This window comes from Mesoplodon bidens, assembly GCF_964165515.1.
Source record: "Mesoplodon bidens genome assembly, chromosome: 11".
NCBI classification, from domain to species: Eukaryota; Metazoa; Chordata; class Mammalia; order Artiodactyla; family Ziphiidae; genus Mesoplodon; species Mesoplodon bidens.
The window spans coordinates 11,556,388-11,569,278 of record NC_138167.1 but is presented as its reverse complement, the minus strand read 5'-3'; the positions used below and the strand labels follow the sequence as shown (position 1 = coordinate 11,569,278).

General features: G+C 36.0%; 1 protein-coding gene across 1 annotated transcript in view; it reads right to left on the bottom strand.

Annotated features, from left to right (window-relative positions):
* PTPRO (protein tyrosine phosphatase receptor type O) overlaps window positions 1-12,891 on the bottom strand; it is a gene marked incomplete at its 5' end in the record, with an annotated part of 220,369 nt that overhangs the window by 57,172 nt on the left and 150,306 nt on the right. The window contains 5 exons of the mRNA XM_081249297.1: window positions 6,080-6,200; window positions 7,359-7,510; window positions 11,088-11,199; window positions 12,138-12,331; window positions 12,670-12,790. Of these exons, the coding sequence (XP_081105423.1) occupies window positions 6,080-6,200; window positions 7,359-7,510; window positions 11,088-11,199; window positions 12,138-12,331; window positions 12,670-12,790 (700 nt within the window). The remainder of the gene's footprint in view (window positions 1-6,079; window positions 6,201-7,358; window positions 7,511-11,087; window positions 11,200-12,137; window positions 12,332-12,669; window positions 12,791-12,891) is intronic.

Below are 12,891 nucleotides of genomic sequence, written 5' to 3'. Positions count from 1 at the left end.
CTTTCTCATTCTTGTTTCTTTTCCTCAATCCTTCCTTCCTTCCTTCCTTCCACCCCCCCTTTTTTTTTCTTTTTAGGTTGGAAAACTGATTGTATGATGTAAGCTTATCAAATCCTCCTAAAGTTTCTCCAGAGTTCCAAGAGAACCAAGACTAGAAGTTACAACTGGTTGCTTGTTGAAGCCGCAGTTGTATGCAGACCAACGAGCTCTTGTAAAATGACAAGTCTTAGTGCAGATTTGATTGACATTTGTGTTAACTGCCAAAGTGAGCTGTCATCACGTACCACCATAGTACCATAAAACTGCTGGCAACCTAAGATTCTTAATGGGATGACTGGCTCAAAGCCTTGCAAACAGCACCACTAATGATACATATCTTCTCTGGATGTCTGCTGATGACATAATAATTGAAAATTTTTGGCAACTGTTTTAAGAGCTTTCTACCCTTGTACATGCCATCTTGGGTTAATTTATGTTGTTCTGGATTCATTGATAGTCTGGTTTCTTTCTCCAGATGTAGATACTGTCCTCCATGACAGCAAATAGAGCCATTCCAAAGAGATCTCTATACAGAGAAATTAAACTCAGGGTTGGTTCAACCAGTGTTGCTCCTAGGTTAAAGATGGTATTCTGATTTAAACAAGCACCGAAAATCTGTGTGCCAAAGCTATATTTTTCTGTAAAGTAGAATTAATTTGAATTCTGTGTCTACTAAATGAATGCTGTATAGAAACATAAAAATGGCAAGAATGAATGTTTTGTGAAAAAAATTGCAATTCAGTTATTACTAAAGCAAAATGTTTCACTTCTCTGAAAGCTGAAACTTGTTTTGGGTAAATATTAACTGTAATACTAATTTCAGCTTCAAGGTCTATAGTTTCAATTCCATTCAACAAATATCTATTAAGCATCTGCAGCAGACAAGGTAATGTGTGTTATAGAAAATTGAAAGAGCTTATAAAACACAATAATGTCACTAGTAGAATGGAAAATAGACCTTTAGACAAATGGATAAAAAGTAGGGTTATTTCATTTTTAGGGGAAAAAAAGGGCTAAGGACAGGCACATTATATAAAATTGTCTTGCTTTCAGAGAGGAACAGGACAGAGGTAATATTCTGTCTGATATTAAGATACCAACATGGAAAACCTTATCAATTCTAAGGGTAATGATTCACTAGAAATAATTGCTACAGGAACTTGTCTTCCCTATTTGAAAAGTTCAAAGGTACTTTTAAAAAAATTATTTATTTTTATTTTATTTCTTTTATTGGCTGTGCTGGGTCTCCGTTGCTGGGCGCGGGCTTTCCCTAGTTTGGGGCGAGCAGGGCTACTCTTCTTTGCGGTGCACGGGCTTCTCATTGTGGTGGTTTCTCTTGTTGTGGAGCATGGGCTCTAGGCATGCAAGCTGCGGGCTCAGCAGTTGTAGCTCTCGGGCTCTAGAGAGCAGGGTCAGTAGTTGTGGTGCACGGGCTTAGTTGCTCTGCAGCATGTGGGATCTTCCCGGACCAGGGCTCAAACCCGTGTCCCCTGCATTGGCAGGTGGATTCTTAACCACTGCACCACCAGGGAAGCTCTCAAAGGAACTTCCTAAACTGGTTTAGGCAGTCCTGTCTGTTCATGGGGAGACACGGGGACTCAAAACCTCATGATAACTTTGGGAAATCATGACGGTTTTTTACTCACATTCCTATTTGTTTGAGTGTAATTGTCCCAGTTCATGACTTTAACCCATATTCCTGAGGCTTCATGGATCATCCATAATGTCACATAAAAATGACAGCAAAACACATAGTAGGCCACTGAATGCTACTTTGGTAGGACCACTTCTGAACTTGTACTTTAAGGGAGACCAAGAAACCAAATAAGTTGGAGAAAGCATCTAGAAACCCGAGAAACACTTATGGTTGCTTGTGCTAATAAAGCTTGGGAAAAGAAAGTCTTAGGGAACACAGGCATGATCTCCAAGTAATTCCAGTTACCTGGAAACAAGTTTTGAACTAACATTCATACAGAGAACAAAATCAGAGTTAATGGTTGGAATCAGGTGATTTTTTTGTCTTAATAAATAGATCGTGCAATGTTGGAAGCTGGTGATCTCCACATTCCTGGAATTCAAGTATAGACTGCTAGGGAAAAGCAGATTGTGTGCAGTGCATGAAAGAACTCTACTCATGATTCTCAGTAGGAGTAGTACCGCCCCCTTGAGGGTGCTTGGAAATTTGCAGAAATGTTTTTAGTAGTCACAATGGAGGAAGTTAACCAGACTTCGGTGGGCAGGGCTCAGAAATACTAGATGTCCTGCAATAATCAAGAAAGTTCCAAAGAGAAAAATTGTCCACATGAATTTCTAACTTTGCATCAGAATAAATCCACTATAAATATAAGTACAAGTACTTTATCATGCAATTAATATTGGAAAAAAAATTAAGGTTAAGGGGCTTCCCTGGTGGCGCAGTGGTTGAGAGTCCGCCTGCCGATGCAGGGGACGCGGGTTCGTGCCCCGGTCTGGGAGGATCCCACATGCCGCGGAGCGGCTGGGCCCGTGAGCCATGGCTGCTGGGCCTGCGCGTCCGGAGCCTGTGCTCTGCAGGGGGAGAGGCCACAACAGTGAGGGGCCCGCCTACCGCAAAAAAAAAAAAAAAAAAAAAAAAAAAATTAAGGTTAAGTAAAATAATTTTGAAGAAAGTTTCCATGAAGAAGAACACAAATGGAACTAAGATGTTATTTAAAAACTATTCAACACCATACACAAAAATAAACTGAAAATGGATCAAAAACCTAACTGTAAAGCCGGACACTATAAAACTCTTAGAGGAAAACATAAGCAGAACACTCTTTCACATAAATCACAGCAATATCTTTTTTTGGTCCACCTCCTAGAGTAATAAAAAAAAAATAAACAAATGAGATCTAATTAAACTTAAGAGCTTTTACACAGTAAAGGAAACCATGAACAAAATGGAAAGACAGCCCACAGAATGAGGGAAAATATTGGCAAATGAAGCGACCCACAGGGATTAATCTCCAAAATATACAAACAGCTCATGCAGCTCAATCTCAAAAAAAAAAACAACCCAATCAAAAAATGGGCAGAAGATCTAAACAGACACTTCTCTAAAGAAGACATACAGATGGCCAAAAAGCACATGAAAAGATGCTCAACATCACTAATTATCAGAAAAACGCAAATCAAAACTACAATGAGGTATCACCTCACACCGGTCAGAATGGCCATCATCAAAAAGTCTACAAACAATAAATACTGGAGAGCGTATGGAGAAAAAGAAACCCTCCTACACTGTTGGTGGGAATGTAAACTGGTGTAGCCAATATGGAGAGCAGTATGGAGGTTCCTTAAAAAACTAAAATAGAGCTATCATGTGATCCAGCAATTCCACTCCTGGGTATATATCAGACAAAACCATAATTCAAAAAGATACATGCACCCCAATGTTCATTGCAACACTGTTTATGGTGGCCAAGACACATGGAAGCAACGTAACTGTCCATTGACAGAGGAATGGATAAAGAAGATGTGGTACATATATACAATGGAATATTAGTCAGCTGTAACGTCAAACAAAATAATGTCTTTTGCAATAACATGGACGGATCTAGAGATTATCATACTAAGAGAAGTAAGTCAGACAGAGAAAGACAAATATCATATGATATCACTTATATGTGGTATCTAATTTTAAAAAATGACATAAATGAACTTATTTACAAAACAGAAACAGACTCACAGATTTTGAAAACAAACTTATGGTTACCAGAGGGAAACATGGAGGGGGGAGGGATAAATTAGGAGCTTGGAATTAACATACACACACTACTATATATAAAATAGATAACCAGGGCTTCCCTGGTGGTGCAGTGGTTGAGAGTCCGCCTGCCGATGCAGTGGATACGGGTTCGTGCCCAGGTCCGGGAAGATCCCACATGCCATGGAGCGGCTGGGCCCGTGAGCCATGGCTGCTGAGCCTGCTTGTCTGGAGCCTGTGCTCCACAATGGGAGAGGCCACAACAGTGAGAGGCCCGTGTACCACAAAAAATAAAAATAAAAAATAAAAAATAAAAGATAACCAACAAGGACCTACTGTATAGCACAGGGAACACTACTAAATATTCTGTAATAACCTATATGGGAAAAGAATCTGAAAAAGAATGAATATATATATATACGTATAACTGAATCACTTTGCTGTACACCTGAAACTAAAACAACATTGTAAATAAACTATACGCCAATAAAAATTTTTTAATGTTGTTTAAAAAAACCTACTCAATAATTTACTTTTTCTGCCCATAGTGTCTATTTAGTACATCATGCATTTTCAATTACCAAATTAATTCTAAAGGATTTCAGTGCAAGAGTTTAGTTTTTACTGTGGCAAATAAGAGACAAAAAAGATTTAAGACTTTGTGTCTTATGCACTGAATTATAGAGAAATGCAACCAGTGGATAAACTAAGAAAAGATTGTTTTGTTTGGTTCTGGATTTTCCAAGAGTTTTCCAAAGGTACATCACTGTCAGTGCTGCTGCTCCTGGTATTTAGGTTGCTAATAAAACACCCTGGATTGTTCTTTACTTATAGCTGCACATATGAACATGTGTAATAACAGAAACTATTTGAAACTTTTATAGACAAACACAGAATATAAATTAGCAGATATCTGAAACGGTGATGTCAGTAAGTTGAACTAAATGTTTTGAATATATTTTTATTGCCTTATACATTTATTTTTTATTGAATTATAATAGACACAACATTGTATTAGTTTCAGGTGTACAGCATAATGATTCAATATTTGTATGGATCATGAAGTGATTTCATGATATCTAGTTATGTATATATTTAAAATTTTCAACTATAAAAATGATGAGATCTCTGCTGTGAAAATTACATATTGAATTGCATTTATTTGGGGGTTATCATTCTCAAACTGATACTGCCCCAAGAGGTCTACCACACAACTTTTTGCCAATCTGTCCTCTTTTGCCTGATGCTGATTATAGGATATTACTTCTGAGGTCTCTTTAAGTACCAGAAACTAAATATATACTTTAATACATGGTAGACTGTTGAATGTAGAAGATGTGTTTTGTGTCATATAGTGTCACTTCCAAGTTGTTTTTCATAATATAAATAATTATTTTGACACTACACAATAAGTTCCAGCTCATTTGCAATAATATCATAGTTTCCTCATTTTCCCTCATCCACGGCTTATTATTTTTCTCAGCATGTTATCTCTACTTTAACTAAGGTTATTTCCCTCTTTCTTTCATCACAGGCAAATTTGTCTAGTCTCTTATTACTTATCCTAACTCTAGGTTTTATTCTAGGGTCCACCTGTACTTATGCTTTATTTTTAATTATTTTAATAATTTATTTCTAATTAATAATTAATTAATTAATATGGATTTATTCATTTCTTTATTTTTATACTTCCTGTATGGAAGAACTACTGATCCTTTTACTTCTTGCAAACTCACATTTATTCATTTTCATTGTATATAGTCATCAGGTAGTCCCATTATGACTTTTAGAATAGCTAAAAGCTGTACCTGAACATATACATAGGGAATCCATGTTATTTTTTATAAATTATTTTTCTTTTATTTTGATTTTGTATTAGAGTTAGGATTTATATCAAATTATAAAAATCAACATGTGGATTATTTTATCTATGAATTTCAATTTAAGATATTAATGAGGGCATTGCATAATATTTATGTAAAAGGGGAATGCTGTCTGATAGGGTTGAGAACACGGCACTAGATAGTATCTAAGGTCCATCCATCTCTAAAATTCTAAGACTCGTTGGTTCCTCTAGTCTTACTATGAATGATGAATACTCTTGTCTCCAGCACAGTAAACACTGCACTCACAGAAATTTATAAGTTGAATGTACTCTTTTGATAGTATTGTCTCTTTTGTACTTATAAAAGACAGCAAACCATTTTCTTTTCTATTTCACTGAGTTGCGAAGACCATGTTAAACCAAGAGATACACACACTGGTTCTCCCAGTATGATGATTTTCACACACACACCTGTGTACTTTTCTTACCTAGCTTCACAAGGTGGAGCATGGAGGTATTACTTCCTCTTTCAGTGCAAGCAGTTACGGAGATATTGTAGATATCTCCTGGAGGCAGGCTGAGAATTGTGGTCATGACATTGCGTGTTACCTGCAAGATCATCAGAATGGAGGGTTTAAGCTTCTAATGGCCTTAAACTAGAATACCATTCCAAACAACCACAGGGCTATCACAAATGTTCCCTCTCTGTTCTGTGCTGCGATCTACAGTTGATTAAGCCTTACGAATATATTATTTCCTCTGAACATGATATAAATTTCTCAGCTGAGCCAAATGCAACGTAGCTCCAAATAGGCACAATACATAAAGGAACATTTTTGTGATTAATTCCTTTGTTTGGAATGGGTATTACTCTGATTTTTTCCCCTTCATATTCACAGCAAATTTTAGAAAAATCAATTGCTTGGTTTTACTAATAGGAACATTGTTCAGCCTTAGCTGAGAAGCTCAGAAGAAACCTAACCATGTCTATGGACACCTGCTTTCTTAACTAAAGACTCTATTTCCCAGTTTCTTCTATAGCTAGTGGGGACCATGTGACCCCATTCCAACCATGGGTAAGAGGAGTTACCATGGGCAACTTATAGTTTTGTTCACACCCTGTATGTGCTGGACCTTTGTGTCCTCTCTTTTCCCCTTCCTGTGGGCTAGAATATGGCTGTAAAGATGAGGAAGTTTTGCCTATGCAGATGAGGACTACACTTAGTGGCAGATGCAGCAGCAAAATAGAAAGAATCTGGACCCTTGGATGATCCCTCACAGCAGAGGTGCCCTGTTAGTGCTGGGTACCATGAGAGAGACATAGGTGTTGATATTCTTTAATCCACAGCCTTAAAAAAATATTATTACAGTCATTTAGTTGGTACCCTAACTAATAAAACAAAAAGCTTAATAAACCAGGAGAAAAGAAATTTGTGTTTCCAACATATCCATATATTTAGGTGTTGGGGATATATGGAGAAAATAATGAAATAACTATGGTTTTCTTGAAAATGTTTAGTATTCTGAAGAAAAAGCTCAGTCATAACTTTAAACACAGGTGAAATCAATAGATACAATGATTACTACTCACTACTAAAGATTAAAAGGTAGGCTCTGTGAAAGAAGGAATTTAATTTTTGTTCACTATCCTGTCTCCAGAACCAAAAGCAGTGCCACTTGGCATACAAATATTTTTTTGATGTCTCAATAAATGTTTGCTTCATAGTTTTCAACAGATGCCCAATACTGGGAATCAAAGATACATACACTCTTTTTAATTTTCTTCTTCCCTTCTGCAACAACCATCCAGTGGAGCATTCTAGAATGTGAGAGGTCAGTAGTGTCATCCCCGTATGTCCAACTGATGTATAACAGACTGTTGAAATATTCCACAGAAGTGATTTCTGGAGCAACTGGGGCTATGAGGGAGGAAAGAACTACACTTTAGTATAAGAGACTATGAATAATTAAAGTACTTACCAACAGAGCATGAAATCCCAGAGTTAATTTAGAGAATTAAAATTCACACCTCATGATGGTCCTAGGGACTCTTGGATCTGTTGGTAATATAGTGAAGTTTGGTGGTATGAAGTGGGCACTGGTTTTGTGGGATGCTACCTTGTATGGCTCAGACCCAAGACAGCCAGACCTATACCTGAGGAGAGCAAGGTTTTTTATATAAATTTCACTTACAAGATTCCAAAAATGTTCACATATTTGGGTCAAATTTAGGCTTAATTTATTGTTGGATCAATAAATTAATATTATTAGGCACTGGTGAACTTATTTTCCAAGCAGTACTAGAAACTCTGGGATCCTGTAAAAATAAATCTTTTTTATTGTGGCAGCAAAGAAGTTTATGAGAATAAAGAACAGTAGGATCAATGAGTAGAGGAACAGAAAAATAAATATTATGTCCATAAGATAACAAGACAATGGCATTTACAGTGTCTAGAGCAGTTATTCACGGAAGGTAGGCTCTAAATAAAAGTTTCTGAAGCAAGTATTAAGGGAAGGAAGGAAGAGATTTTTAACTTTAGAAAGCTGAATTCTCCCTGACACTGAGTTTATGAATTTATTTTATAACTTTACATTTTTAAATTTAAAAAAATTCTGATAGGGGAGGAGAGTTCATCACAAGCTTTATAATACATAAGCTCTGAAAGCACACTTTAATTATTTTTAAAGTAACTGATAATTCTGAAGATTTTAACAAATACACAGTTGAATTTAAGTTCCATGTGATGTTGGTTTGAAGATAGCCAAGTGTTCTATTCCAAGATACAGTCCCAAACCAACCAATGTTTGGAGGAGAATTTCTACAAATCAAAAAGACTTATTTTCTTTAACATGCACTAATACATATAACAAACATTCATAACTATCTATGCTTTCAGATACAATTATTCACTAAAGGGATATGTAATAGTAAAAAACATATTTCTGTTTCATGCTAAGTATGAGTAGCATTTCTATATGATTGACAATAAAATCTTGAAATATCAACAATGTCTATAATAAGTAGCACAAACTCATATCATATTGCAGAAAATTCTAATAAAGGAAAATAACCCTGGTTTCTTTATAGCCTCATAACATATTTTTACATAATTCACTATATACAAGAACCTATATGTATATTTCTTCAAAGGGTATTTTCTCAAGTTCTAATTTGAGTGAACATATTCAAAATTGCAGAGCCAGAAGTATATATCTCTCGCTCACAGGTAAGAAGTCTTCACATTTTTATACTCCATGTTGTTGATTTCAAATCCAGCATATTGCTGAAAGGCCACCAGATGTCACTATTAGTTTATTAAACATTATTTGATACACTAGCATAATTACGAACTTGACTTGCAAACTGCCTAACAAAGATAATAGACTTGAGGTTCTAATAAATTGCACCTTATTCAAGTATTTTATTCCTATTCCCACACAATTTGGCAATTTGGATTACAATTGGAAAACATATGAAAGTAAAGTATGAGGTCTTTATTTGCTTTAAAATTGAAATGAGGGAAGAAAGCACCCCCCCCCAACCAAAAGCTAAAATTTCAACTAGTTTTAGATACAGGTATAAAAATAAAACTCAGCTACCATATGTATTTTAATAATGATTTAGATTACATAATTTAATTCTCACACTACCCTATGAGGTATTATTATGCCCATTTTATAGATGTGAGAATCGAGACCATCTGTGTCAATACGCTTAGATAAAACTGTGGATCTCCAGTGTCAGCATGACTTAGCGGTTTGTCCCAAGAAAAAATAAGAAATTCCCAAAGATCAATTTATTGGAGACAATAGACTGCTCACCTAGGCAAGTAGCTTGCTTATTAAGCATAGTTTACATATCCAGACTTGCTTTGTCCACCTAACCTCTTATCTCATGATCTTTGCCCATTCCCAGGTAGTTCCCAACTTAGAAAGGCACACCTAAACCATTTGAGTCCAGAACTCCAAATCCTATTAATATTTCATTTCTGATGTCCCCCTTGGGAGATACCAGGAACACTCTGTCCAGAAAGTGTCCTGGCTCACTACAGCAAGTTCCCTATGCTTAGCTTTGTTTCATTAGCCAGTTGTTAGGCAATATTTTGAGTTTTACCAGTGAGAAAATACAAGTCCAGGATCATTAAGATAATTTGCTCAAAGTTCTACAGCTGGAAATTAGCAGGGTCAAGGCTGCTCAATCAAGTGATCAGATGTGACGTCTGGGCTTTTTCCAGACAGCTGCTCTGTCTGAGAAGGAAAGAGCATTCTCAGAGCATTAATCTCAATAAAGTTAAGTGTATGAATTATTGATACAATGAAGTTTCATTATAATTAAGCATGTGATTATGAATATAGTCAAAAAGGCTAACACAGGGCTTGTCAAATAATTGGTATTTTCTCTTTTTATGGTAGTTTTTCACTTCTCTACTTTAATATTACTATTAACATCTGGAACAAAGGAAGCTCTTGACATTGGCCAGTAAACAAAAGTGATGAACTATGTAAGTTGATTGTGTAAGAATTCACATGATTAACTTCTTTCTATTGTTTTTTTAATTGATAAATCTCAACAGGGTAAAGCTAGAAGTCCAGTGAGTAAATTATTTTGACAAAATTATTCTTCACCTAAACAATATCTTTCTCTTTTCTTTTCTCAGTATAACTTTAATTATGGCTTTGCAGTCCCATCAAAAGTTCTTGAAAAAATCTTAGTTCAGACAATGAGGGTTACTGTTTCTCGGATGAATTTCCTCTTCTCGTTGCTACCTCTGCCCACCACTGCTATCTCTGCCATATGATGGTGATCCACATAATTTTAGGCTCTGAGGATCCAACACTAACAGTTTTTTGAGTACTTAAACTTTGTGCCATGTATTTTGCCAAGTAGCTTTTTTAATTAGGAAGTAACAATAGATAATAATAGCAGATTATAGATACTATTATTATCCCTATTTTTCACCTGAAAAAAACAGGCTTAGAAGAATTAACTTGCTGGAGTTTACAGGTGGAAGGTGGCAAACCTGTGACTCACACACCCAAGTTTATGTGTCTCCAGGTCTGTTTTAATTCCTGCAATGGACAGTACTGCAGTCAGCCTGTGACTTTGAAAATGGCTTAATTAATAAGGAAATGGAGGCACTCTACCAAATACAATTATCAAAATGGATAAAATCAATTGAGTGTGGTGTAAAGCTGAAAGCTCTGCCTGCTACATCTCTATTCTAATCAATTCTGAACAGGGGTGCATAAATCAAGGGCAGTGACTCAGGATAAAAAGAAATTAAGGACAGTAACTCAGGATACAAATTATCTTTTAATTTTTAAAGGCTATTATTTAAACAAATAATAAATTTTCAGAATCAAGTATATCATCTTCTGTGAAATTGATACTCAGTCGGTCCTGGGTGAATGACTAGCAATTTCTGGAGATGGGTCCCCTCAGAACTTCCTCAAAATAGTGATCTCTTCTCATGGGACCGTTTCCCATGCACTCACCTGTTATGAAGCTTATGGTGGAACTGTCACAGCAGCTCAGTTCCGGGTCTCCCCATGTCACCATGGTAACTCGAAAGTTGTAGTACCATGCTGGCAACAGATGAGCTATCCTCTGAAAAAAGCAAGAAGACAAAAGACTAAGAGGGAAAATCATATTTTTGGAATACAGTTACGTACTTCTCTTAGCCTATGAAAAAAGTAATTTTTTAATTTCCTTTTGCCTTTTTGTATTTTCCATTAAAAATATTCTTTTTGGAATGAGATGACATGTAAATAAAATGATGTACCACAATCTAATCTATTTTAAAAAGTGATCAAAAGATATAGAGTCAAATACGTTCAGTATTGGTTTCCTTTTGCAGTTTCCTAAGTTATATTACACAAGTGAATTAGTATTTATTTGTAAGTCACTGTATATACATGTCCTCTGATTTCTAAGGCAAATAACCTTTCACAACTTTATATTCTCCCAGCATGGACCATAAACATGCATCCATATTGGGTGGCAATCACCAGAGTTGTCAACTGGGTAGAGGACAATTGTGTAATTTGTATGTGACCTGTAGCTAACCTGCACTTTTAAAATTATTCTAGTCTCAGAAAGAGCAATCTTTTCTTGCTCTCTTGAAGAACATCCTCTAAGGGCCTGACATTATTGGTATTTAACTGATTTTTCAATGTCAAGAAGAGCCATCATTAGAGTTAAGCAGTGTCAACTAATTATTGAATGACTAGAGGAAATCTCCTGTGTTTTCTTCCTTAGGAGCAGAGAGAAACAATAAACACTTGGTAGGTCTACTAAAATGTGAATTAGCAATACACTCAATAAGAGTGAAAGCTAGTTTCACACAATTCTCTCTCTTTCTCAAAAAACAACAAAAAAATTAAAAGCAAAAACAACCCCAAACCTTGAAAGTAGCAAGCTACCTGTGTGTTTTTACAAAATGGTCTAATTTACATAACACATAATAATTTTTTCAGACACATTTGGCACATGAAAGCATGTCTGTTGACACAGGAAAATGTGACAGCTGGTTAAGGAAAGATTACCACTGATGCAGTCAAGGAGACAGTCGCTGCTATTTCATAGTAAGTTGTCCATTCTGATGTCATTGTTGTAGGGTTGAAATAAAACATTTCAACCACATATTTTCTGAACACTCCTAAATAAGGTCTGGTCCAGCTCAAAACCACTGCTGTAGGACCCAAGGGATAGAGCATTAAATCCTTTATTCCAGTTGGAACTAAGAAGAAGAGAGGGGAGTGAAAAAAGAAAGTCAAGAAGGAATGTTTAATATCTTAGCAATAGCTTCACACTGTTACCTAATAACTAGGTTTTTCACTCTTCTGATACAATCATTAAAAACTAAAAATATTTGCCTGAGATTTTCTTTTTCCCAAGTAATGGATGCTAAGGATGGCTTCCAGGTATACATCTGTAATCACTAATTACTCTGAAGGGTGAATATTGGGTGAACTAGTATGGACCTCCCATAAATGATGATAATGACTTGAGCTTAGAAATTACACCCCTCCAAATAGTACTCTGATAAAGGTATTATTCTTGTGGCTGGCAACTTACCAATAGCAAATGTCACAGGATCTGAAGGTGGTCCAATCAAAGGGCCTTTTCTTAGGTACATCACAACCTGGTACTGGGCACCAGGAACCAGATTTTCAATAATAGATTTGCTTGAGTTCACCTTCAAACCAAACACCCAATAAGATTTACTTAGAGCTGGGCTTTCAGAATGTGACACAGAGGCTAACATTGTTTTCAGGGACACTTTGTGAAATCACAAAT